Genomic DNA, 27586 nt, shown 5'->3' with positions numbered 1-27586 from the left:
ACCATGCAGTCCCCTTCCTGCCACAGAAACCTCTCCCGCCCTGGAACACGAAGGAGCGGCATTGGTAGCCGAAGCCAAGAAAATTCTCTTTTCTGTAGATAATAGGGGCCGATCCTGGTCCCCAGGAATAAGACTCTACCATCCCACTCCTCCCTCACAGCTCAGAAATCACCCACCTGGAACTGCAGTCTCCGAAGTCTCCACCCCAGTCTCTGCCTCCACAGGCCTGACTGCGATTGGCTTGCACCTCTGTCCCGTTATCTCTTCTCCAAGTGTGAGTGGCGTTCTATACGCTCTTGGCCTTTGTCCCTCCCTTCGCTCTCCTCCGAAGCCCCGCCCCACGTGACGATCACGCGTTGCCGCAAAGCGCAGAGGAGGGTCTACACTTCCGCTCCCGGGGGGAGGAGGTGGCAGAATCGGTGGCGGGGAAGTGAGGACTCTCGGTGAGCAACGTGCAGTTGACGTAGCGCGACGCTCCGCCCCCTCCGCACGGGCGCCGGGAGGAAGTGGGTGGGGCACCTTTAGCGTCAGCGCCATCAATCCCGAGGTGGCGGTGAGGTTTTCAGTGTATGGTTTTCCCCGCTAAGCGATTCTGCTTGGTGCCAGCAATGGAGGGCGTGCGCTGGGCCTTTTCCTGTGGCGCTTGGCTGCCGAGCCGAACCGAATGGCTGCTCGCGGTGCGATCGATCCAGCCCGAGGAGAAGGAGCGCATTGGCCAGTTCGTCTTTGCACGCGACGCTAAGGCAGCTTTGGTACTACAGATCTTTCGTATTGAGGGCCGAGGAAGCAGATGTTGGGGATGGCGGGCTGGGCTGTAGAGACTCCCCCCCTCCCACGCTAGCGTCGGCGCCAGCTTGTGGCCGCCCCAGGGCGAGAGTGGTAGGTGCTGCTGACTCTCCGGTGTGTGCGCGGCCTGGTCTCCACCGTCTTTGTAGTCTCGGAGGCCTCGGCCGTTGTAAAAATTAGCCACTCCCCCGTTGTAATTGAAAATAGAGATCGTGCTAAACCCTAAAATAGGTGTTGAGAAGGCCTACAAAGTAGTTTTTTTCCCCACAATGGGTTTTTTCTTATTTTTAAGTTATCAAAATTTATTTTTCCTTGCTTGGGCCCATAGCACATTCTTAGCCTGTTAAGTATTCTACCATTCTCCATTCTCCTGCACGTGATAGGCCCTAAGAAATATTGACAGTATGACTAGCCTTGCACGCCTTGGAATTGGAAGAGTCCAGCCTCCTTTTACCAGTGAAACTGAAGTCAAGGAAGGATGCAGTCCTAGGCATACCTTTCTGACTAAATAGCTTGGGAAACAGTACTTTCATATAATTGTTTATTTTACTTACCTATTTTTAGCAACAAATGGAAACGGGTGTCAAAACGACTTCTGTGTATATAGCGCAGTTTGAAACAGCTTCTCATTACCATCAAAGACTATTGCCTTGAAAATGTTCCTCTATCAAAGCACTTTTTCGTTTGAAATGTGGGCTGATTGATTTTTGAAGGCATATTGGTGAATATTTTTATACTTTCTGTAATTTGTAAAAAATTGTGAAATTCAAAGTCGTGCAGTATTTAAAAGTCATTGTTTAGAACTGAAGGGAAAAAAACTTGAAAGATTTTTCAAAATATTATTTGCCTTGTTATACCCTTAGGTATTTTTGTGTGATTTTAGTCATTTCTTTCTTTTTTTTAATATATATTTTTTTAATGTATTTATTTAATTTATTTATTTTTGGCCGCGTTGGGTCTTCGTTGCTGCACGCGGGCTTTCTCTAGTGGCGGCGAGGGGGGACTACTCTTCGTTGCTGTGTGCGGGCTTCTCATTGCAGTGGCTTCTGTTGTTGCAGAGCACGGGCTCCAGGTGCGCGGGCTTCAGTAGTTGTGGCACGTGGGTTCAGTAGTAGTGGCTCGTGGGCTCTAGAGCGCCGGCTCAGTATTTGTGGCACACAGACTTAGTTGCTCTGCGGTATGTGGGATCTTCCCGGACCAGGGCTCGAACTCACGTCCCCTGCGTTGGCCGGTGGATTCTCAACCACTGTGCCACCAGGGAAGCCCCATTTCTTTCTTAATAATTAATGGAGGGCGAGAGTGGATGGGGTATATGTGAAAAAAGATAGATCATACATTGCTAAGTGTTGAGCCCAGTGATAAGTATATATGATCTAGAAATGCACATATGCACAAAGATGTAAGTACAACAAGGTTGCTCACTGGGGAATTTTTTTAAAATAGTAAAACTAGAGCTAGCCTAAAATATCTAACAATAGGGGAATAGTCAAGTTGTGGTACCTTGACAGTATGAAATGCACAGTCCAGATGGTTATATACAAACATGAAATAATCCCCAACACTTAGAAATTTAAAAGATTATACATGGTAGAATAGTACATATAGTAGGATTTCATATAAATAGATGGATAGATAGTAAAAGCAAATGAACATATTTTGGGTACTTCGAGAAAAGACTGAAGGGTTGAATACTTGATAACATTGGTTACTTGTTAAGGGGAGGGAAGGAATTGCTGAAGAGGACTTTAACTTGTCTGTCTTCATAAGCATTTCTTAAATCTTAAAGCAGGGTATTTAATACTTGTACTTTTAAAAACTTTAAGAAATGAATATTTTAGAAACCACAAAAATAGACTTTGTATGTTATAGGCAGTGTTACCTAAATCTTTAGTATAGACATCAATACTTACCAAATGTTTTATTAACAGGCTGGTCGTCTGATGATAAGGAAATTAGTTGCAGAGAAATTGAATATACCTTGGAATAATATTCGTTTGCAAAGAACTGCAAAAGGAAAACCAGTTCTTGCGAAAGACTCATTGAATCCTTACCCCAATTTCAACTTTAACATCTCTCATCAAGGAGACTATGCTGTACTTGCTGCGGAATCTGAGCTCCAAGTTGGAATTGATATAATGAAGACTAGTTTTCCAGGTAATGTTGCATTTTTGTAGTACAAGAGTTATTAAGTGTCTTGTTTTAGTTCTTACCTGTTGAATAATATCAGACAAGGAGATGTAGATATTTAAGTTTAGGAAAAAAGTGCTCAGTACTCAAGGGTAGTATATCTGAAAGAGCAGGGTATTGTCGACTGAAAAAAATGCACAACCCAAAACTTGAGAATTATTCTGCAGACTTTCTGAGGACTCAAGTCCGGGAGGCAGCCTCTTAAATAGCTCTGAGAGACTGCTCCAAAGAGATAAGGAAGGAACCAGGATATATAGGAGTTTTTTGCAACAAAAACCCGGTAGTCACAACATAAAAAGATTACTGTTAATTAAAGAAAACCAGACATTTCATTAATGAATTTAGCACTTTTCTATGTGTGGGAAGATATGAGTTTGGGCTTACTGAAATTATTCCTTTGATATGCACCTTAACTGTCTAAGGCCATTATCCTGCTTTTCTCCATCCTGAATCGCCTCAGGGTACACAGTTGGGGGTGGCTGTTGGCTTGAGGGCCCCAACATCCTTTGTTCACTATATTTTCTTGAATTTTAACAGACTTCGACATAAAAGATAGATTCTCCCTTACTGGGGATTCATATAATACTTTGCCTAGAGGCAAAGTGAAAACAAAGGTTTTCTTTTTGAATTATACCTCAGCTTGTTAAGTAAGACTAAATTTGAAACTGTTCTCAAAGACTGTTAAATTTTCCAAAGAACAGTTTTTCCATAGCTCAGTTTTTTTAATTTAAGTAATAGATGTTCAATCAAATTGAACTCAACAGAGAGTCAATTTTGAGTATCATTCTATTAAAAATTAGTAATTATATGTATTGTAAGAACTTGCTTTCATTTAAGTCTTTCCCAAAATTAACCAATTAGTTGTTGGTTTGTTAAATAATAATCTCAGTAGTAAAGTATATTGTAGTCCTTAAGTAGAGATAATATGTATTTGTACTATATCTAAATATAGGTCTTTGTAGCACATTTATATAAATGAAAATGAAGAGCAAGCAATTATTAAAATATCCTAAGTTGTTTATATTTTGCCTTAGAAATTTGTAATTGGTGGCTGTAGGAACTGCTAACATTTATTGTGGGGTTGACTATACCTAGGTATTTTTACTAGAACACAGGTTCTCTCAACTATAATTTTCATCATCACTAACATTAGTGTGCATTTACTGTGTGCCAAGGCATTTTCCTAAGTACCTTATGTATATTATAGGGTGAGTGATACACAGCATACTATCATTTGTATCAGAAGATAAGTAACAGGGTAAGAAGAAAGCTGTTAAAATAAGAGAACCAACATTTTCCTAATTTCATAGTGCAGTTCCCTAATCTCCACACTGTGTCTACCACAGGATCTTTGCTTATGTTTCCCTTGGACTGAAATATTTGTAATAACTTTATCCCCCACCCCCATTTCTGCATAGGTAACTTATTTACTGGTTAGCTTTCACTTCAGTCTTACTTTAGGGAAGCCTTTGTGGACCTTCAATCTAAGCCAGGTTCTTTTGTTCTAGGCTCTCATAAAGTATATTTCCTTCATTCCAATTATATATTTCATTTTATAATTATTTTTCAGGATGTTGATTGTCTTCCCACTGGTCTTTATAAGCTGTATGAGAGCAGGAACTATGTTAGCTACATCTGATTGTAGCTATATCTACTATCACGTCTGGCACCCTACCTAGTTCAAAATAATGTGCAATAAATATTTGTCAAATGAATGATAAGCACTCTGTGCTGTAGTAGTTAGGCCTAAGAGTATTGCTGTGAATCTCCTCTCTCATCTTTATTGTCAGTATCTTTACTTTGAATTTTCCCACCAGCAGCTTTTTCTCTGACCTGCTCATAAATCTATTAAAACTCTATTCTTAACTTTGTTCAGAAGGAGGCTATACTAATGATAACAGGCATTCTTGACCCTGGATAAGCATCAAGTCATTTTTTATTAACCTCCTGAAATTGTTTGCTACATTTTATATGCACAGGTACATTTTTCTCAAAGAGAGGATCTGGTTTTTGGCAGGGTCATAGAAGGCTTATTGTGAACCTTATCAACAAACCACTGTTACAGAGGATTCAGAGTGAGCATGCAAATGAGCCCATAAACTTCATAGCTTTCTGTGGTCCTTATGTGACCTTTCCCTAAAATCCGAAATTATTGGAGAGACCATTGCTCCTTAGAATGTAGTCAGCACAATTACACAGTAATGGTTGGCTCATCAGGTTGATATCTGCTTGGAAATTATGCCTGTGAGACACAGATTTAATTACAATTGGCTTAATGGGCAATGTTGACTTATGGTCAATACCAGATAAACAAGTAATTACTAATTGAAACTTAATAAATGATCGGAAGGTAATTGAGCAAAAAATGAAGATTCTGTTAATTATATTTTATTAGACTTTTTATCCACCATCTTTTTTCATTGCTCTTGTTTGACTAATCACAGTATCCAGGCCTTTTCCTTTTTGGCTGTTTCATTGCCAAAAAGCTGTTGATATATCCAGTAATGCATTGGGGAAGAGCTGTTTTCCAGTTGTCATTAGTATTGTTACTGTGTCACTGGTGTCTGAAAGATTAATGGACACAGCATCATTTCTCAGGAAAGTAGACACTGGTTTACTTCACTGGCGATTCATTTGAAATGCTCTGCTTATCAGAGTAAATGAGGAAATTGAGCAGGGGAAGTTTCCAAGAGTTGCTAAATGATGGAGGGTAAAACAGTATAGGAGCAAGGGAAGTATTGTACTTTGTTCCGGGCATTGTTATTAGATTATCAACTCTCAAGATGGAGTTAGACTTTGGGGGCATCATGAGTACATTGTAAGACTCAGTTCCATTACTCCCATTTTGTCTGCAGGTAAACATCATGTAGGAACTTGTGGAGTCTTTCCTTATCACATTAGACATTTCTGCTAGGTGCAGATCATTTCCCGCCATCTCCCAGTTCTCCCATTGCTGCTATGGCAGGGCAGGAGAGAATATATTGATGGATGTAAGAAGTTTTGGGTTTCTCCCTTCTAGCCAGATGCCCACAATTAAGGACCCTATTGTAACCACCACTTTATTCTCTGCTTAACAGAGAGAGGAAACTTACACAAAAGTAACTGGTGCATACTTGCACTCAGTAAATAATTGTTTAATGGATATCCAGAGAAGAGGGGTTATAAGATATTGGGACCTAGTATAGATAAGTTGCCAGTGCAATACAATCCCAACCCTGGGGTCGGGGTGGAGTGAGGTGTTTTGTAGGTCATCTTTATAATTTGCTGTACCCAATTGAGAAATATTGTTTTTCCTTCATTTTCTAATTGTTATCTACCACTAAAGGCTTTTGCAGTTAGAAGTATAAAAGTAAGGATTGTATAAAGTATAAAAGTATGAATTGTTCAGTTTTGTTCCCATGTTTACAAGGCAAGATAAGAGATACAGTATAAAAATTATTAAAGTTTGGGAAAAGACCGAAAATATTTTTCCCCAAGGGTTTAAACTTTCAAGTTCACATTTTTGTTATAAACTTTGCTGGATATTAATTGGCAGGGCAAAATGACTCAATATTCTGAGATTTAATCCTAATTTAATAGCTTTGAAATGACTATCTTAGAACTGCTCTTCTTGAACAGTTATGTAAATTAAGTACAGTAAGTATAAAATAAGTGTTGATATTATATGATAGCTATGGTAGAGCCTATTGTCTCTTTCCACCATACTATTTATAGCACTATTTTAATAGCTTCCTATTTGGTTCCCCCTCTTCATTTCTGTTCTCTCTCAGTACATTCTTAGTACAGAGTTAGAGTGGTCTTTAAAAATTTCCTTAAAGCAGTTTTCTTAAAACTTTTAGGTTGGTTCATAATAAAATTCAGTCCCTTTAACATGACTGTATCGTCTTATTCTCATTTATCTCTCCATTTGCATTTTTAGCTGCTCTCTGCTCACTATTTTCTGTCCATACTCATCTTTTATTACCTTGAATGTAGCAAACTTTTTCCTGTTCAGGTCATTTCAGAAAAGCTGATCCCTCTGCCTGTTCTTCTCCCCACTCTTTCCTGAGTACCTTAGACCTGAAGGATGAGAAGTAGTCAGTACCAGTACCTCCTCAGAAAGGACTTTTCTGACCACCTGATCTTGTTTTCCTTCATGGACTTTCTTATTTGTAATTATAACTTAGTTATTTGATTATTAATCTGTTCTCCTTCATTAAATAAGTTCAGGAGCTATGCTTGTTTTGTTTTTGCCACAGTATACCTAGTATTTAGCAGGGTGTCTAGCACATAGCAGGTGCTCAGTAAATATTTATTGAATGTACAAATGATAGGAGTTCTCAATTTCACATAAAATATTCCTAAAATTTGTTGAAAAATTAAAAAGTGTGTATGCAACTACAGTGAAAAATGATATTCATATCAGATTCTAGTTGGAATATAAACTGTTCTCATCAGTGAGTTGTGATTAAAAATATTCTTCCGGGATTTCCCTGGTGGCGCAGTGGTTAAGAATCTGCCTGCCATTGTGGGGGACATGGGTTCGACCCCTGGCCTGGGAAGATCCCACATGCCATGGAACAACTAAGCCCGTGCGCCACAACTACTGGGCTTGCGCTCTAGAGCCCGCGAGTCACAGCTACTGAGCCCAAGTGCCACACTACTGAAACCCGCGCGCCTAGAGCCTGTGCTCTGCAACAAAAGAAGCCACCACAATGAGAAGCCCGTGCACCGCAACGAAGAGCAGCCCCCGCTCACTGCAGCCATAGAAAGCCTGCGTGTAGCAACAAAGACCCAACGCAGCCAAAAAAATAAATTAAATAATTTTTTAAATAAATAAATAAAAATAGTTCTTCCTTCGAGTCTTCTTCCTCAGCCTGCATTTATTTCCCTAGCTGCTTCTCTCCTCCATTTGCATCCATCAAATTCGGTTTCCAACTTTGTTGCTGCTACAGTCTATAGTGTCCAACTTAAAATTTTTCAACTTTATGATGGTTTAAAAGCAATTCAGTAGAAGCCATACTTTGATTTTTGAATTTTGACATTTTCCAGTGCTAGCCATATGCCATTCCGTACTCATCATGCTGGGCAGCAGCAGTGAGCCATAGCTCCCAGTCAGACACACAATCACGAGGGTAAAACAACTAGTACAACCATTCTGTTTTTCACTTTCAGTACAGTATTCAGTACATTTCATGAGGTATTCAACACTTTATTATAAAATAGTCTTTGTGTTAGATGATTTTGCCCACCTGTAGGCTAATGTAAGTGCTCTGAGCACATTTAAGGTAAGCTAGCCTAAGCTGTAATGTTCCATAGGTTAGGGGTATTAAATACATTTTTGACCTAAACTATTTTCAACTTAACAATACATTTATCGGGACGTAACCTTATCATAAGTCAAGGAAGATCAGTATTCCATTACTGTTTGTGATCTACATTCTAAGCTGATCTACATTCTATTTGGATCTGCATTTTGCAGAATGTGCAAAATGTTTTTTGTTTTTTGTGTTTTTTTAACTTGAAGATTTACAGCCAGCAAGCAGCTTAAATAAGTCACACTTCTCTTTGTGCTCTGAACTTATTGGAAAACCAGGTCTTTACTGGCAGGTAGTTTTCCCCCTTTCCAAGTTGTAGGATGGGTCTTTTCCACTGTGCAGAGGATTTGAGTGGGATCACAACATAGAACTAGTATTTCTTGAGCAACTTCTGTGTGTTAAATGCCTTCTATGCATTATCTTATTTCACCCTCTTAAGCCTAAGTTGTAAGTTATTTTATAGAGTAGGTTAAGACATTTGCCCAAGGCAACTAAGCTCAAAAGTAGAATATCGTGGATTTGAACGCATACCTCAAAGCCTATATTTTTAGACACTGCATTCTGTAATATATGACCTCTCAATAATAGATTTTATTGATATCTGTTTAAGGATTTGCAAGTACAAAATCTGTGAAAAATTCCATGGAACTGGGTTAAATAAATTTAAAGTTTTTATGAAGGAACTGATGTCTAAGAAGAGTATACAAAGTTTAGTGAGAGGGAACTTGCCTTACCATTTTTTAAACTTATATTAGGCATTGTAAACAAAAGAGTGTGGTGTTAGCAAAAGAATAGACAACTAGGAGGGTTAAGAGTTAGTGCCCAGTATTTATACATAATATTTCAGTTCAGCAGTTAAAGATTATTTATTAAATGGTGCATTACTCTATAATCACTAGGGTAGCCTGTTGGCTACTTGAATTTGCTCTTCTGTGAACTGCTTATTAATCTTTTCTAATCCATGTATAAAAGCTCTTTATGTATTATGGATATTGACACTTCATTGACCAAATCTGTTACAACTATTTTCCCACTCTATTACTTTTTTATCTTTTGAATTTGATTGTATTTTTTGCCGTATGAATTTTGTCTTTTATTTAATTAATATATCTAACTTTTCCTTGATAAATTCTGAACTCTATCTCATTTAAAAAAAAATAATTAAATTGGTAAAAGATTTACTCCAACCGTAGGTTATAGTCTCCTAGATTTTGTTCTAAAATTGCACTTTTAAAAAAAATATTTAAATCTTTAATTCCCCTAGAACTTGTGTGTATATGCTTTACATACTGATCGCTCAACAGTTATACCACCGCCAGCATTGGCTAGATTGGGAATAAACATGTAAAGTACCTGGAATTATTAAGTACTTAATAAGTAAATGTTAGCTCTAAGGTTTTTGTGATAGTTGTTAACTGTTATATGTATAGAATGGTGTTTCTGAAATGGTAGTCAGGATATTAAAATCATCCAGGATGCCTGTTAAAAATGCAGGTTCCTTGAAAAAATGCACGTTCATTGAAACCCTCCCAGACCTCTTCAACTAGAATTTCTTAGATACAACCAAGAATTCTATATTCAGACAATCTCTCAGGTGATTGTTAGACATATTAGTGTTTGGGAAACACTGTATTAGATGTAATTTATAGAGCCAACAAAAAGAAAGATTGTAACCCATCAACTTTTTTTTTCATGAGTAAAATCGTCTGAAAGCCATTAGATCCTTGTTACACAGTATACAACAGAATTAATTAGAATTAAATTTTAATAACAATTACTAGAACACAATAGAATTTTATATTTGGCCAGATTTCTGAAAGAAGGATGCCATTTAAACTTAGATAAGAAGAACCCGCAAAGTTAGCATATGTGATTGATTTCATATTAAATCTCTTCTCTCTCGCAAACTGGGGCAAGTAAGACAGAGGTTAATATTGTTAATATTTAAAATACTTGTAAGTATTGATAGAAAAGCCACTTAAGACTCACCTAATGGGCACAGTGGTTAAAAATCCACCTGCCAATGCAGGGGACATGGGTTTGGGCCCTGGTCCGGGAAGATTCCACATGCCATGGAGCAACTAAGCCCGTGCGTCACAACTACTGAGCCCGTGCTCTAGAACCCACATGCCACAGCTACTGAAGCCCATGCGCCTGGAGCCCATGCTCCACAACAAGAGAAGCCACTGCAATGAGAAGCCCGCACACATCAACTAGAGAAAGCCAGCACGTAGCAACGAAGACCCAACACAGCCAAAAATTAATTAATTAATTAATTTTTTAAAAATACATTAAAAAAAAGACTTACCTAATGAATGGACAAAGACTTGATAAAACATTTCACAAAAGAGGGTATATATATAAAACAACTACCACAATAGCCTTACAGCTAACATTTATTAGGTACTTAATAGCTCCAGGCCCTTTATATGTTTATTTCTTAAACTACCCAGCTCTTTTTCCCTATTTTATAGCTTAAGAAACAGCCATAGTGAAGTTAAATAAATAATAGTAAAGAAGTCTTAGTGCCAGGATTTGAACATTTGACTCCAGGGGCATAACTCTAAAGCTAAGAGTATATGAGTGTGTCTGTATAAATGAATTAAATTGTGTGCATGTATGTATTAGTTTCCTAGGGCTCCTAACAAAGTTCCAAAAACTTGGTGTCTTAAAAAAACAGAAATTTATTCTCTGACAGTTCTGAAGGCCAGAAGTCAAAGTGTTGACAGGGCCATGTTACCTCTGCAGATCCCAGGGAAGAATTCTTTCTTTGCTTCTTCCTAGTTTCCTGGCAATCTTTGGCATTCCTTGGGTTGTAGCTATATCACTTTACTTTCTGCCTTCATTGTTATGTTGCCTTTTTCCCTGTATTCTCTCTCCGTGTCTAAATGTTTCTCCTTATAAGGACACCAGTCATTGGATATAGGACCCACCTTAATCCATCCTAATTTGATTGCACCTGCAAAGACTCTATTTCCAAATAAGGTCACATTTTTAGTTTCTGTGGGGGCATGAGTTTTGGAAGACACGGACCCTCACAGTTCAAACTCGCCTTGTTCAAGGCTCAACTGTATAAATTATTTTGTTGTAGGTTACTACTCTGTTTAATAAACTTTCTGGTTGCTCTGTGACCTTGGTTAGTTGATCATTGCAGAACACTTAGTTAATATCTAGTGCTGCTTTCCCTAAAGATTAAGCTATAAGATGAGGGGTCTGGCTTTTCTAAACCTGGTTAGTGGTTCTATATAAGTTTTTCAGTTATTTTATCTTTTTTTTAACTTAAGTTCTTATATGTCTATTAAATCGAAGATTGTAATAGACATGAATATGTGTTGGTATTATTAGGAGGCTTTGCCAACTTATGTGTCTAATAATTGTGCTGTCTCAGCTAGTTTGAGGGACAAACGTACTATTCTGGTATTTCCTACTGATTTTTTTTAAATTCCAATTTCCTAGATTAACTAAGTCCTTAACAGAGTACTCATTCACTGTGTATTTTCACCATAATGCCACAATGTGGCGCTGTTGTCTTTGGCTGAATATTTACAAAATCCTCTTTTTCTATTGTCAATCTCTTATTTTGTGGGATATGATGCTCTCAAAAGTATATGAAAACACTCATATCGGATATTTTTTTAGCTGTACATGATCAGTTACGATTGCTTTCCAGTGGTTGTGCTAGATTGCTTTTTATGTTAAATGAGTTGTTTTTTTTTTATTAGCGTGAATATTTAAATTTTTTCCTCGATTTCCACATCATATTTAGGTAAAAATCAGGGGGTTTCTTGAAGGTTATGGAATTATAACTTGAAGAAACCAACAAACATAACGACACTATAGATGACAACAGGCATATCTTTTTAAATTTTAGGCTTTTTGGATAGTATTCTGTTCAAACTACAATTCCACTCAAAATATATAATGCTGTCTTCAAGTCCAAGGTAGCTGTTCTTCTCATTGTTATTATTTACACTATTTGTACCTGAATCTATTCAAGAGGAAACAGTTTACGATTTATGTAGGTATAGTGCTCCCAGTGTTTAAAATCTCCAGATTTACTTTTGTAACCTTTGCAAGCTTGCTTTCTTTACTTTCTTTAGTGTCTTATCTGTCAAGCCAGTATGTACTAGTGATGCTTGCATTTTAATAAGACAGTCTTTATTTAAGGGGCTTGAGGAATAAGCACCAGACTATCAAAGGGGGTTCATAGACCCAAAGGGTAAGAATCTCCTGCCCTGGGACTCCTAAGGTTCCAGTTTAATATTTCAGTGCTGTTGCATGAAATGACTTTACAGCTTTGCAGGGCTGCTTTTAGGAAATAATAGCCTTTTAACGTTAATATTAACAGATACAAACAATAAACATTAGTTGATTAATAAAAATGGATTGTAAAGTTATCTTTCTTAAGAATAGTAGAGGGCTAAGGAGTAGACAGATTAATTAAATGTGTCTGTTGAACTTGGAAACAAATGAAGATCTTTGCCTTGAAGTGAAGAACTACATATCACTGGAAGGTCATTAGAAATATTTCCTAGGTGAACAAGAGGAGACTGTTTTGAAGTAGGGATGGTGGGGGAATTGTAGACAATTTTGTGGGAGAGCTCGTTTTTAATATTTTCTACCCTTGAGATAACTATGGGAAAGGTACTTGGTTACTGTAGGAGAAACTGTAAACTCTATGAACATAAGGACCCATGTCTGTTTTGGTTATCATGATATTCCTGGCATCTAGTACTTGGGTATTTTTAGAGTGAATGATATAGTCGTCGTTCTAAGTTGAATTTTCATGGGGTTAGTGATTAAATGCCAGTAAAGCATTAAGTAGGGGGATTTGACATATTTCTTCTTTCCGGACATGCTATGGTTGCAGCCAGTTGGGAATGTCAGATTTTGGAGTTGAGTATTTTAGAAATGGGAGTTGCAGAGTAGACAAGCTATGTTAACAGAATCTGCAGAGGGACTACTTTCAAGAGGCTTGCTGGAAGTAATGTAATCATGAACTAAGGATACAGGGCAATAGAGCATTTAGGAATAATTTACCACATAATAGTTAACGTACATTTATTCATGTAGTAAACATTTGTGATTCACCTACCTTGTTGCCATACTTTCTGATTGACCAATTAGGCTGTAATTGTGAGAGGCTAAGAACCACGACTGATTTGTTTTTAACCATTAGTTCAATTCATATTGGTATAGTATTTGTACACATTCTACATACTTGTAGAATAAGTAAATGAATGATGATAGAAGGTTTCTGCTTAGTAGTAAAGATAGACAAACACATAATTATTATAATCTGAAAAAATATAATATGAAAGGCATACCATGTATTTTAATTTGTGTCTTAGTTCTGGGAGTCAGATCCTTTGAGTTCTATTTATTTTTAGGATGCTATGTAAAATTTTATTCTCTGTGGAACAGTGGAGCTAAGGATATACTTGAGATTTTTTTTTAAATGAGTCAATAGAACAGAAATTAAAATCTGTTTTTATTTAAAAACAGTTATTGTGAAGGAAGTAAGTGTATATTAACTTTCCAGTCACGTTAATAACTTAGGATAAAAGAACACACCTTAACTTTCTACCAATTCCCTCAAAATTATAGTAAAGAAATTGTTCCCTGATTTTCCTGTGAAGTAGCAAAGCAAAATTTTAAACCCCAGCATACTATTGCTCTGTTTTAAGAGTACTTGTTTTGGATTTCTGATATTCTCTCATATATAGGAAATTTCCCCAAGTTATTTAAGATTTATAATAGGTTGGCTGCTAAAGTTTATCAAATTTTTGGTGAGCATCTATTTATATAACCATATGTATTTTCTCCTTAATTATTTAGTAATTCACAGAATTTCACTGTTCTCTTAAGCTACCCTTCTCTCAACTTACTTTGATTTGCTGATATTTTGTTTAGGATTATTGTGACTGTATTCAGAAGTAAAGTTGGACTATAGTTTTCTTTTATGCTCTAATAGTTTTGGTAATTCTCTGTTTCCTCAATTGACAGGTCGTGGTTCAATTCCAGAATTTTTTCATATTATGAAAAGAAAGTTTACCAACAAAGAATGGGAAACAATCAGAAGCTTTAAGGATGAGTGGACTCAGCTGGATATGTTTTATAGGAATTGGGTATAATTTCTTTCTAGTTTTGAGAGTAAGCCCCTGTGTTGATTCCATTATCTTTGCCAAAAACAGGAGCAAAAGTCCTGTGGTAAACCTGTAGTTCATACAGTGTTTGAAGTAAATAAGTCATTACTTGAGAACTTCATGATTTTATGTACACATTATTATATTCTAATGACATTTAAGAAAATTTAACATATATTTAATGCTCAACTAGAAGACACTTTTAAAGCTAAAAACAAGACAGTTTATTTATCATTATTTATAAATAAGGTTTTCTGTCTTAAAGGATCTCATACACATGAGACCTTATTTAGCAAACACTTATATAATACTTAATATGCGCCAGAAAACATTATTTTAAGCCCTTCATAAGTTAGTTAATTATCATAACAACCCCACTAAGAAGGTACTACTATTATTACATGTTATATATGAGGGAATGGAGGCAAAGGGAGCTTAAATGATTTGTCTTAAGTTCTCACAACTGGTTTGTTTCCATGCTACTATAAGGGTAAAAATAAATAGCTTATAGCTGTAAAGTAGTAAAGAATTAAAAATCCATATGTTTTGGGGACAGTAGATATTATGAACAATTTTATCAAAGCTCTAAGAGAAAATGTCTGTCTGTATCTTAGGCACTGAAAGAAAGCTTCATAAAAGCAATAGGTGTTGGATTAGGATTTGAATTGCAGCGGCTTGAATTTGATATATCCCCATTAAACCTGGATATAGGCCAAGTTTATAAAGAAACACGTTTGTTTCTGGATGGGGAAGAAGAAAAAGAGTGGGCATTTGAGGTAAGAAATTTATCAGAATTGCTATATAACTACAAGAATTTTCTTATTTTGTGCATGTGAGTATACACTTAACTTGGGGAGGCTAGTCATTGAAGCTAGATACATTTGGAATCCAGTCTGTGTACTCTGAAGGTAAAGTCAGGGATACTCTGAGCGCAATAACATTTAAGCTGATACTTGAAAGATAAGTCATATTGCATTAAGTAAAAGAGAAGGGAAAAGAGGCCCCGGAATAAAACAGCTTTGTGTGTATGAACAACTAAAGGATGCCATTTTGTCAGTGTACTGTGTTGAGGGGATTTGAGAGAGATGCTGTGTTAGGCTGATGAGGTCATGTAGGGCATTATGGGTTGGTTAATATTTTGGTCTCTTTCTTTATTTGGTTTCTGTCACTAGCAATTCTTGGTTGCTAGTGAGAAAAACCTAACACAAATTCATTTTAGCCAAAAAGACATTATTGTAGGTTACTAGAGTGATTCATAGAACCAGGTTTCAGAATTGTCTAGAATTAGGGACTGGAAAACTCAGAACTCTTTTTATCTTTTACTTTTGCCTTCCTGGCTTTAGTTTTCTCCCACCCACATTTCTCATTCTGTACACCAGCTTTCTTAACTTTATCCGGTCTGTGTGGCAGGAAACATGACTGCCTACCACTCTTATGTGTAACAATATGTAGTTTAAAAACCCTCAGAGATTGGTGAACTCCCTTTCTGTTCAAGCCCTGTAAGCCCTGGAGAAAGCCTTAGGTTGGGTGTTAGGTACTTATCTCTTGACCAGTCATTGTAGCCAAGGAAGTGTGTTACAACTTTTATCAAGTGTCCAGAGCCCAGCAAATGGATTGTGTTATAATGTGGTGGTTCCCATAGTCATCAGAATTGTGAACAGAGAAAGTCAGTATCCAGAGTAAAGAATTCATGATGAATGGATAAAATAGAAGGTGTTCACTAATTTTCTCAAGGGAATTTAACAAGGTTTAAAGAGAGTGGTAAGATCAGAATTGTATTTTAAGACCAAGTTCTGTCTATGATGGAGGTTAAGGAAGTGAAGTCATAAAGATGTTATGATCAATTCTGTGACTTATATGACCATCTGTTGAGTTACTGAATACTAGAGAACAAGTGGGATTTAAGTTTGAGATACCATAAAAACATCTAAGTGAAGTTGTAAAGTAGGCAAATAGAATGAAAGGCTGGGCTAAAGGGAAAAAAATCATAATCATTAACACGTGGATGGTAGTTGAAGCCATGGGATTTACAGTTGCAGTAGTGAGATTACCTAAGGTGGAATTGAGAAAGACCTAGGACAGAGTCCTGAGAATACTTTTTAAAGGTGGAGTGGGGAGGACAATGAGAAAGAATGACCAAAATGGTAAGAAGTAAAATAAGAAAGTAGTGTTGGGTGGGGGATGGGGGGGATCCAAGGGCAGAAAGTGTCTTGAGAAAGAGAGTTGTGTCAAAACTGCTAACATACCATGTAAGGTAGGGATTGTATGAATTAAAAAGTAAATTATATTTAGGATACTGTATTTTTTAATACAATTTAAAAGAAATAATTCATACTGAAAGGGGCATACGTCAGCCATTTCATTCATGGGGAATCCTTTATGGTGCCAGATGGAGTAGGCCTAGCAGCAGGGTGAGGAGGGAAGAGTCAGTGATTAGGCCAGCTGTGCTTAAACTTTTTGGGTGACAAAGATGCCTGAGTTCCTGTGGACCGAATAGATGCTGTGGAAAATGGGCCTGAAGTGTCTTGAAAGGACCCTACCCAAGAGGAATTCCAAAAAGAGGCAGTGGGCATTCTACTGTGTATTAATTGCTGAGGGTAAGAATAATTACAAGAAGTCAGCTGTTAATGCACTGCTAGTTCCAGGCAGTGGTACAGGACAGAGGAACTGGAAGTAGTTCTCTGAAAATTCCTCAGATGCTCACTAAGCGAGCATTTTGGATACTTGATATGACCCAGAGTTCTAAAAACTAGATTACAACAGCATTGATCATTACTTTGCCTGTTTCCTCCATCCCTTTCCTCTCTGCCACCTACCTTAAGGAAACCAGAGCAGAAGAGCAAGATGAGGCCAAGGAGAAGAATGTGTTCTAAGAATTGAAATTTGATTTTTTTTTTTTAAGCTGAAAGTGACTGAAGAGCTATGGGGTTTGTCTAAGGGCTTGTTCAGGAGGTGGGAAGGGAGATCCAGCAGGGCATATTTGAAGACATCTATGGAAGAAAAATTAAATTCTGTACTGAATGTTCCTGGGTGTTTTGCCCATTCAATGTACCAGTTAGAAAAATATAAAAATAATATATGTTAGATGCATGTATTTAAGTGTGGATTATTTTTATACTATAAACAGGCCTGGAAGGGGAGAGTGAACTTAACAGAATGAATATGGTGGTATGGATAGCCAGAAGCCAGGATTTGAGGGGAGAAAGATGAGCGTAGAGCCAGGGGAGGCATACCTAGAGTCAAGAAACAGACAGGGGCTTCCCTGGTGGCGCAGTGGTTGAGAGTCCGCCTGCCGATGCAGGGGACATGGGTTTGTGCCCCGGTCCGGGAAGATCCCACATGCCACGGAGCGGCTGGGCCTGTGAGCCATGGCTGCTGGGCCTGCGCATTCGGAGCCTGTGCTCCACAACGGGAGAGGGCGCAACAGTGAGAGGCCCACGTACCGCAAAAAAAAAAGAAAGAAACAGACGGGAGGTTCCTGTCTGGGCATCTCCAAGTACCCCCACAAGATAAAGAACCAGTCTTTAGGTATGCAGCTGAGGAAGGGTTATGATTTCAGTGTACAACCGTGGCGTGAATGATCTTCACTGTCCTTTCCTCCCTTTCGTTCAGTCTTTTCCTTTGTTACTCATACACACTAAATTCACCCACACTAGAAGAACTAGAGGTGGCACCATAGTAAATGAGGGAGCATCTGCAGTTAGGACGAGAGGTGAAATCAATTCCTTTCCTTATTGGAGACTTCCAACCCTGAATTAGGTTTAAGCTAGGATAGTGAGAGGAATAATTTCTTATTAAATGAGAATAAAATTTAATTTGGGTCAAACATTTTTCAGAGAAAATTCGATACTGAGAATGACCAGAAATGTCATTTATGAGATCTGATCAAGATTTCATCCAGGGAAAGAGAAAAATGAATTGTCAGAACTTGTTTAAAGGGAAATGGGGAGAGAGAATAAGTTGCCTTCTGTTCCTACTCTGTAGAGTCCAGCTCCTTTAGTAAACTGAAAACAAGGTAGGAAGAAGTTTCAACCCTTCCCTACTTTTCATGGGTAACTCCAAATGAAACCTCTGCACAGGACAACTTTGTAGCCATCTTGCTCTTCTCTCTTTTCTGTACTATGTAGACACAACTTCCTGAAACAGAGTCATAGCCAAACATGATTAGCCCCATGGCTTGTTTTTTTCTCCATAAGTATTTGATGACTAAATTTAAGCACACAGGGTATTTTAGAAAGTACCTTTAAAAGTATTTTAGAAAGTACTGTTACCTGGGTTGGAGACAGGACAAATCCCTAGAAATAGTACATGTCAGAGACTGTAGTTTTCATTAAGTAATGCATATAGCCAATGAACTGAACTACTTCAGACTCATAGATTCTCTTCCTAGTGTGAGAACTGATAAGCTAAGCAGAAAAAATAGTCCTGTTCCTGCAGGCAGCATTAAAAGAATGCCTGCAGGATACCAGAAATAGGGTCTAGGCTGCAAGTGTGGATATGGAAGTTATCTATTGGCACACAAATTAATAGTGCAGAAGGCTAAGGATACTATCCTCATTTAAGCAGAACTAAAGGACAGCGCCATCATAGGACATACGGTAAAATTCTGCATCCCGGGAGAAAATGGAGCGTTTATATACTTGGAGACTCAAAAGAAGAATACGAAATGAAAATTATAAAGCAAATGAGAATTTATTTAAAAATCTGCTTAGTGTTTTGAATAACATTCAAGACGAAAGTTTAGCTATGAAATAGAAGCTGAGAGTTTTTTTTTTTTTTTTAAAAAGAAGATGTTGGGGGTAGGAGTTTATTAATTTATTTTTGCTGTGTTGGGTCTTCATTTCTGTACAAGAGCTTTCTCTAGTTGGGGCAAGCGGGGGCCACTCTTCATCGCGGTGCGTGGGCCTCTCACTATCGCAGCCTCTCTTGTTGCAGAGCACAGGCTCCAGACGCGCAGGCTCAGTAGTTGTGGCTCACGGGCCTAGTTGTTCCGCGGCATGTGGGATCCTCCCAGACCAGGGCTCGAACCCGTGTCCCCTGCACTAGCAGGCCAATTCTCAACCACTGCACCACCAGGGAAGCCCCAGAAGCTGAGAGCTTTAAGGAAAGAATAGGCTTGTCATTAAACGAGAGCTGTTAGTAGAAGGTAGTCTGTGAACCATCTAGAAGTGTACAGAAAAGAAGACAACAGACTTAACCCTAAAACTCTTATATTTAAGAAGTACATTTCACTGCCACTTTCTAAGTATAGACATTTCCCCAGGCATCTACTGTTTTCATGGATCCACTCTCACAATTAGCAGTTTCAAGCACACTACTTTCTGCGTATGACTACCAAATCTTTAACTCAGTTTCTTTCACTCTTCAGACTCCTATTTCTCACTGCTATGTATTTCTCCTTGAACACTACACAGACACCACAAATTCTGCGGATAAGTCAAAATAATAAATGCCCTTCAAGTTATATTCTTTTTCTAACTTTACTTTTTTTGACGGTACCGCCATCCAGTCATCCAGGATTAAGAAAGCCCAGACCCATTTTCAGTTCCCCTCCTCCTCCCCTTGTTATACCAATCCCTCTAATTAACAGTGATGTGCTCCCCTCTGAAAACTCTTAGTGTGGGCACTGTTTACATCCAACTTAGACTAATGCAGTAGCCTAACTGGGTTCCTCTTCCATTATTTTGCTTCATCCTTCTTCATTTTTGGCCGTTGTTTCCCTATATACACTCCACATTGCAGCCAAATCACAACCTGCTATCTGCTATTCTTTAAATATCTCCAACTTTCTTGTATTTATATTTGTTTTAATTCTTCTGTGTCCTCACCACCACCCACCCATCCACCATGCCCCAATCTCCTCCTTGACTTCTCCTTTAACAATTTAAATCCATTTCAGGTGCCTTTTCTTTATTTCATTTAAGACCAAGCTTTTTTTTTTCTTACAACATACCACATTTTGCCTCATAATCTTTGTACTTGTCTACTTGCTTTACTTTCCCAGGGCTCCCTGAAGGCAGGGGCAGTATCTTACTTAACATTGTATCTGTTACAGACCTAAAATGCTAGCATGGACATAATCAAGAATCCATTTATTACAACAAATCCTCCAAAGGATTTTCCACTTACCTGAGTATTGTATCTCACACCTGGAAAATTTATACTCTAGAAGAAATATGAATTCTTATGCCAAGAGGAATCTCATGTTTTCATAGGCTCTCAATTTTCATAATGGGTTTCTGTTAGGAAAGTTAAATTTACCAACAAAAAGTTTCAAGTGATGAGATTAGACGAAACAGAAATTCTATGCTTTTGAAAGGAAGTGCTTTAAAAAGTAGAAATATTAACATTTATGACAGATTTTCTTCAGTACTTTACCATTGGGAAAACATTGTAAAACTTGAATGATTTAAGTTATACCTTAAACTTTTATTTTACTTTGTTTATAAGGTGAAAATACATACTAAGAAAAAGACATACAGTTTGACTAAAGCAGGTTAATCTTTGTAATCTAATGCTAAACTATCTCCTGAAAAAGTAAAATATTCTTGCTCCCTTTGGGTTTGGAGATTTTAAGGAAATTTTGGTATTCACAATAATTTTATGGATAAAAAACTATAAGCTTAGGAAATTTTTGAAAATTTATAAAGTCTTAAAATTAAGTCTTAAGTTCAGTAGCATTGAGTGTACTGGCTATTAACTAGCTAGCTAGCTTGCTGGTTTCATTTCTTTTTTCAACTAATATTTATTATAGATGTACTAGGCAGAAAGGATTTAGGGCAAAGGTGATCACCTCATAGAACTTTTATTCTAATGAGACATCGAATATTAATGTTTGATAAACTGGAGTCATTGTAAAATAACTTCTAGTTTTGCTGTTTTCAAATTTCATATTTATGTGATGTTGATGAGGTCTGAGTAGATATGGTGAATATCTTGAAATCAGTCTCATTGAATTTTGGCTTATATTGAGGTAAGTAAACAAATTGAGCATTTTAGTGGCATTTTTATGGACAGGCTGGATGAAAACTAGTTATTGCCCACGGTTACCTCTTGATATTCTGCCTTACAGACACTACAAAACTACTGATGTAAGTTGTTTTCCAAAAATAATTATAGCCAAAACTTCTCAGTATGTTACAGTGTTTATATTATTGATACATTCAGTGTAAAGAATGGGAGAACCATGTTCAAAAAGAATAGTTTTGTTTACAATAACAAACTTTGACCTATTAAATGTTTTCTCTTACTTAGCTAGTTATTTTTTTTCTCTTGAAATGTTTTCCTAGATTTATCTCTTTGAATTTCTTTTATTTATTTATTTATTTATTTATTTATTGCTAATTTGGATATCTTAAAGTATGAAGATATCGAGGAAGAGGATGAAGGATAAAGTCCCTAAGTAATACTATTTCTGGTAGTAGTTTCCTATTTCAACTCATGTCTTATGGAAGACTGCCTTAGTAAAGTGGCTTTTTGGTGAAATTTTGTTTAGTTTTTAAAAGTTGTTCATACTTTTCTCTGGTAACTGCCTCAATGTCTATTATATTTTAAAGCCCCCTCCCCCTTTGTCTCATACATAGGGGAAAATAGGAAATTACATATTTTTTAAGTCTTACCTATCAATTTCCACCATGATTTTCCATAGGCTGTAGTATGTAGTTAACTAAATGCTTATAGACCAGTGTTGCAGTCTAATTTTTTTAAATGTACACTTTAAGCATATACAAAACTAACATCACCAGTGAGGGCAGATGGCTATCTAGATGTACCTCTAGATAGGATACTTTATGTAGTATTCTTGTTAAGAATGTATAATATAAATGTAATTATCAAGAACCATCAGACTGAAAATAGCCAATGTTTATTAATAAAAAGTGGGGGGTGGGGCTTATGTTTTAAAATAGTAACATCATAAAAGACAAAAGAAAAGCTAGCAAGACAATGACAGTTGAATGTAATACTTGACCCTAGACTGCCTCCTGTACTGGAGGTGGGGAAATGGTATAAAGGACATTACTGGATTAATTCACAAAAGTTGGAGTACAGAGAGTAGATTTAAGTATTATTTTAATGTTAAATTTACGGAAGTTATTAACTACAATGGTTATGTGAGAGAATGTCCCTATTAGGAAATATATATTGAAATATTACAGAGTAAAGGGCCAAAATACATGTGACTGTTCCTTCAGGTCAGGGGGAGTGGAGATTATATATGTATGTATGTGTGTATATGGTTGGGGGGAGTGAAATTTTTTAAATGTAAATAGAAATATATCTAAATTTCTATATTTAGTATTCTCTATTTACTTATGTTTTATTTTTCAGGAAAGCAAAATAGATGAGCACCATTTTGTTGCAGTAGCTCTTAGGAAACCCAATGGATCTAGACATCAGGATGTAAGATTTTAAGATTTCTCTGATTTTTTTCTAAAAAGCATGTATTAAAGTTGAATTTGTTATTTATTGTTGGAAATAATCATTTGGTTTATATCAGGTTAGAGATTTTGGCTTTTTTTTTTAATTATAGACTTTAGAAGTGTTCATTATCTAATCCTTAAGATCATCTGGGATTTCACAGAGATGTTTTAGAAGTATGTTACCTGCTTCTTCACATTCAAATACACTTATATATGACAAAGAAAAAATTTTGGTGGTACTGTCCTAGTATTCATATATTCAGTAGATATTCAAGATAATCACTGTCTTGGTCATCTTAACAGTGGTTTATTTCCTGGTGAATTGGGGCTGTCTTTTAATATTAAGGGTACCAAGTTGAGGGATAGTGAGTAATGGAATTATCTGTCAAATTGAACTCCTTCCCCTTTTTATAATACTCTCCTAAATTATTTCCAAAATATCAAAAATGTGAGAGATCTTGTGATATATTCTAGCATAACATCAATTCTTCCAATCAAAATCGATTTTTACTTTCTTCTGCTGAGAAATTTTTTAAAAGAGAAAGCTTAGGGTCTTGACTCTCAGCCTACATATAGTTGTGATTCTGTGGAAGTATTTATTTAAGGAATACTGATAATGTCACAATAATTGAAACTATATGCTTATTATTATTTTTAGGGAATCTGCGTGAGAGAATGTAGTGTGATCCATATGTATGCATCATTACTTTTAGAAAAAAAGCTCAGTCTACAGCTCATGCCTTTGACAGATTAAAAAGATTAAAATTCTTCATAGATTATTTTCTTTTAAAAGGGATGACATGTTAAAATTGACCCCTGTAATCTGAAGATGTTCTAACCCAGGTTACCTGTCCTTGTGTGCTGAAGTCTCAGCATTACCCTTTCTGCGAATACCTTATGATTCCATAGAGTTTTATATTTTTTGTAATGTCTGCACATGGCAGTACTTTTCCCTGGAGACAGCCTATTTAGGGGCAGCAGTGGCATAGTGAGAAAAGGGTGAAGGTACTATTCAGAAGACATGGCTGAGTTTCAGGCTCAGGTCTACCATTTAACCTGTGTTGTAAGCTTGTATAAATTGATTGATCTACTGAGCCTCAATATCCCCATCTATAGAGTTGAGGTAACAACCATATCAGCATAGTTATGAGAATAACATCATATAAAATAGATATTAACCTTGTAAAAGCACTGTAGAAAACCCAAGTACTATCTTTAGAAGAATGTATAGGATGTTAAAGACAGTCCACACTGGGCTGAGTTGTGAACAAGGGCTCTATCACAGAGTATAAGATACAGTTTAAATTTAGTGTTGAATGAGTCATTTCCTAATGAAGTGTTGCATCAATGTGGTTATAGATATTTTATCAGACGCACCCTCTAGAGTATTTCTCAAAAGTTTGCCTGGTGGTCCCTCTCTGTCAGAATAACCCACCTGCTTGTTAAAGTTATATATTTTGGGATCCTTTTTGACTCATCTACTGAATCAGAATTGTTGGATGTGTGGCTCAGTAAATCTACATTTTAAACAAATACCACAGGTTATTGTTATCTACAAAAAGTTTGAGAATCAGGTTATTTCATATTTTTCTTGATTTGTTATATTGGCAACACTAATATAAGGAGTAGAAGCAATTATCTAGAAATGCTACTGTGTTGTAATTTAATGTTATTGAAGTATAATATTGCTGAAATGTGATTACTGATTTCTTATTTTCCTAATTATAAAATTGACCATAAGATTAATATGCAGTATAACATTGAGGTAATCTAATTTTTTACCCCTTTAGGTTTCATTTCAAGATGATTCTAAACCAACCCAGAGGCAGTTTACTATTCTCACCTTTAATGATTTAATGTCATCTGCTGTTCCTATGACCCCTGAAGATCCTTCATTTTGGGACTGTTTTTGCTTCACAGAAGAAATTTCAATACGAAATGGTACAAAGTCATGATATGATTTTCTAAGTAACAAAGGGAAATGAAAACTGTAATCTTCTGTATTCACTAAAAAATAAATGCCTGAGATTATCAAATTTTATTTCACAAAACAGTTTAAAAAAGAAGGAACAACTTTTCCTATTAAAAAGGCAGGCTCCCAATTCAGGATAGCTCACTAGAATACATGTTTACCTCTTCTTCCTCCCCAAAATCTCATTGGATTTACTGAAGAAATAGAAACTGGTGGGAGAATCTTAAAGTTCATTTTAGAAAACAACAGAAAATGTGAATTCACAAGAAGGGAACATTCGAATTCCTATCTTTCAGAGATAACTATTTCAGAGGTAACTATCCCTAAAACCTGGAGTATCTTCCCAAACCTTTTTCTTGGCAAACGCGATTCCATATTAACATAGTTACTCTTTTTTTAAATGGGAACATACTATTTTTAATTTTTTTTTCTCTGAACTGTACATCTACTGTTCATAAATATACTGCTGTAGCGTAACTTTTAGTAACTCTAAAGTATTGTGTTGTACGGCTTCTATCAGGATGCTATTGACCAGAGGTAATAATGTTCAAATAATCGACTTAAGTAACCAAGGACATTTATTGTCTCACATAAACAGTTCAGGGGTGTCATTAAGGACACTTTTTTTTGCCTCAGCCTCAGCTTATTGGTTTTGCCTTAGGCTTGTCTCCCTCGTGGTTGTAAGAGCTGCTGCTGTAACTTCCAGCTTCACATCTTCATAAAAATTGCATCTAAAAGGCAGGAAAGGCTGTTTTTCCTCTCACATCTCAGTTTTGTCAGTGAGGAAGATTTTTTCCTCTTAAGAGCCCCCAGAAAAAATTTCCCCAAAGTTTCTCTTGACTCAGATCAGGTCACTGAGAAAGTTGAACTCTGACACTTTTGGGTAAGGAAGAAGCTAAAACAAAGTCTGGGGGAATGACATCTAGGGGAAGCCCACTGTCTGCCATAATGGAGGTTTGCTACAATTTACTCATTCTTTCTTCTGTGTTAAACATTTTGAATGTCTGCAGTTTTTACAATAAGCAGTGATTCATTGAATATCCTTGTAACCACATTTTGAGGTACATGTTTAATTATGTCCTCAAGAAAGTAAATTTCTAGAAATGGAATGATTGGTTCAAAGGAATTAAATAAACATTTTTAGAGCCTCTGTAAGTATTGCCAAATCGTTCTTTTAAAAGGCTGTACAATTTATACTTCTAGTTATTGTTATATGTGTGACCACTCTCTCACCCCCCACCTACATACTCTCTGGTCATCTGTAGATAGTATCTTTTTTAAAAAAATTAATCTATGCCAAAATAGGTGAAAAATGGTACCTTATATTTTAAATTTGTGTTTCTTTCATTACAAATGAGGTTGGTATGTCAGTGTTGTTATTCGCTGTTTGTATTCTTATTTTGTAAACTTCCTGTTCATTATCTTAGCCTGTTTCTATTTTGGTAAAAGGACTTAATTTAAAGTGGAAACGTATATAAGATGCCAAGACCATCATATTGATGACAGAATCTATTCTGTGGTTGTAGTGCATGTCTTGGGGAGTTAAAAGTCTTATAATTGTTGAATGTCAAGAAGTGAAATAGTTTCATTGGTTAAAAGTTGTGTGTAAATTGTATAAAATTAGATACTTTGCTTAAGTAAAAAAAAAAAAAATTTGGAATGTTTTATAATTTTTTATTTCATTAAGCATGCCCAGATATTCCAAGCATAGTAAATAACATGTTTTAAAAAGATCAAATAGCATTTATAGTAGAGGAAGCATTGTTATCCCTAGCATGAATGTAATGGTGATATGAAAAATTGTCATCTTTCTTGTCATTATAATAATAAAATAATTAACATTATTGAATTTTTATGAGCCAGGTACCATGCTAGATTTCTGGGGGGTGGGGGTGGGGGTTTCTGTTATTTCTTAAAGTTTCACATAGAGTCAAATGGATTCACATAGTTTAGAATCAAATAGATCTATAAAAAATTCTTTTTCTAAATGAAAAATACCACTCCCTTGACCTTCCTCTCCTATTTCTTGTCCCCAGAGCAAGCTGTTTCACTGGTTTTATTTTGTTGTTATTTATTACCATATCTTCAGGTAACATGCTTATATTGCTTTTACTTGTTTTTGGTTTAAGGTGTTTCTTTAATTCCTGATATAAAGCTTTGCTCTTCTGCTTCCTAACCATTGCACTTTCCCTTCCTGCTCCCCTTTTCCCAGCATATGTAATTCAGTGTTTATATTATTGACTGTGATTAAGAATGTTTACATCAAAAAAAAAAAAAGAGGGCTTCCCTGGTGGTGCAGTGGTTGAGAGTCCGCCTGCCGATGCAGAGGACACGGGTTCGTGCCCTGGTCTGGGAAGATCCCACATGCCGCGGAGCGGCTAGGCCTGTGAGCCATGGCCACTGAGCCTGAGCTCCGCAATGGGAGAGGCCACAACAGTGAGAGGCCCGCGTACAGCAAAAAATAAAAATAAAAAAGAATGTTTACATCATTAAGATTATGTAACGCTGTACAGCTGAGTGATGTGTTATTCTTACCCTGTACTGCATTTTTATTTCTTTGACTTAATAATTTATTTTGTTTACATAGGTTTGTATGTACTTATTGCTAATTAAATCCAAAACTCTACGTTCAGACATACCAGTTGTTTTATCAGTTTCATCCATCTTGAAGAAATTGCTCCTGGAGCAGTAATCTGTTTTGTCCAGTCTGAACTTTTTACCTTCTATGACTGGTGCACAGCTGTCATCCTGGAATCTCTTTTCACCATCATCCTAGGA

General features: G+C 36.6%; 2 protein-coding genes across 4 annotated transcripts in view; one reads left to right on the top strand and one right to left on the bottom strand.

Moving 5' to 3' along the window:
- KBTBD3 (kelch repeat and BTB domain containing 3) overlaps positions 1–460 on the bottom strand; it is a 61533-nt gene extending 61073 nt beyond the window's left edge. Inside the window, exon 1 of one of the 3 annotated variants that reach the window (XM_059070821.2) lies at positions 177–460. The gene's annotated coding sequence lies outside the window, so the exon portion shown is untranslated. The remainder of the gene's footprint in view (positions 1–176) is intronic. The other 2 variants (XM_067038549.1, XM_059070820.2) reach the window with 2 other exon arrangements.
- Positions 352–27306, top strand: AASDHPPT (aminoadipate-semialdehyde dehydrogenase-phosphopantetheinyl transferase). The gene is made up of 6 exons (XM_059070849.2): positions 352–752; positions 2715–2940; positions 14277–14398; positions 15031–15192; positions 22745–22816; positions 24627–27306. Exons 1-6 carry the CDS (start codon positions 570–572, stop codon positions 24789–24791), a joined length of 930 nt encoding a protein of 309 aa, XP_058926832.1. The 5' UTR covers positions 352–569; the 3' UTR covers positions 24792–27306.
- Positions 27307–27586: the final 280 nt, after the last annotated feature.

This window comes from Kogia breviceps, chromosome 7, assembly GCF_026419965.1.
Source record: "Kogia breviceps isolate mKogBre1 chromosome 7, mKogBre1 haplotype 1, whole genome shotgun sequence".
Lineage (NCBI taxonomy): Eukaryota > Metazoa > Chordata > Mammalia > Artiodactyla > Physeteridae > Kogia > Kogia breviceps.
The sequence above is the reverse complement of the archived record's forward strand: the minus strand, read 5'-3'. Positions and strand labels throughout refer to the sequence as shown.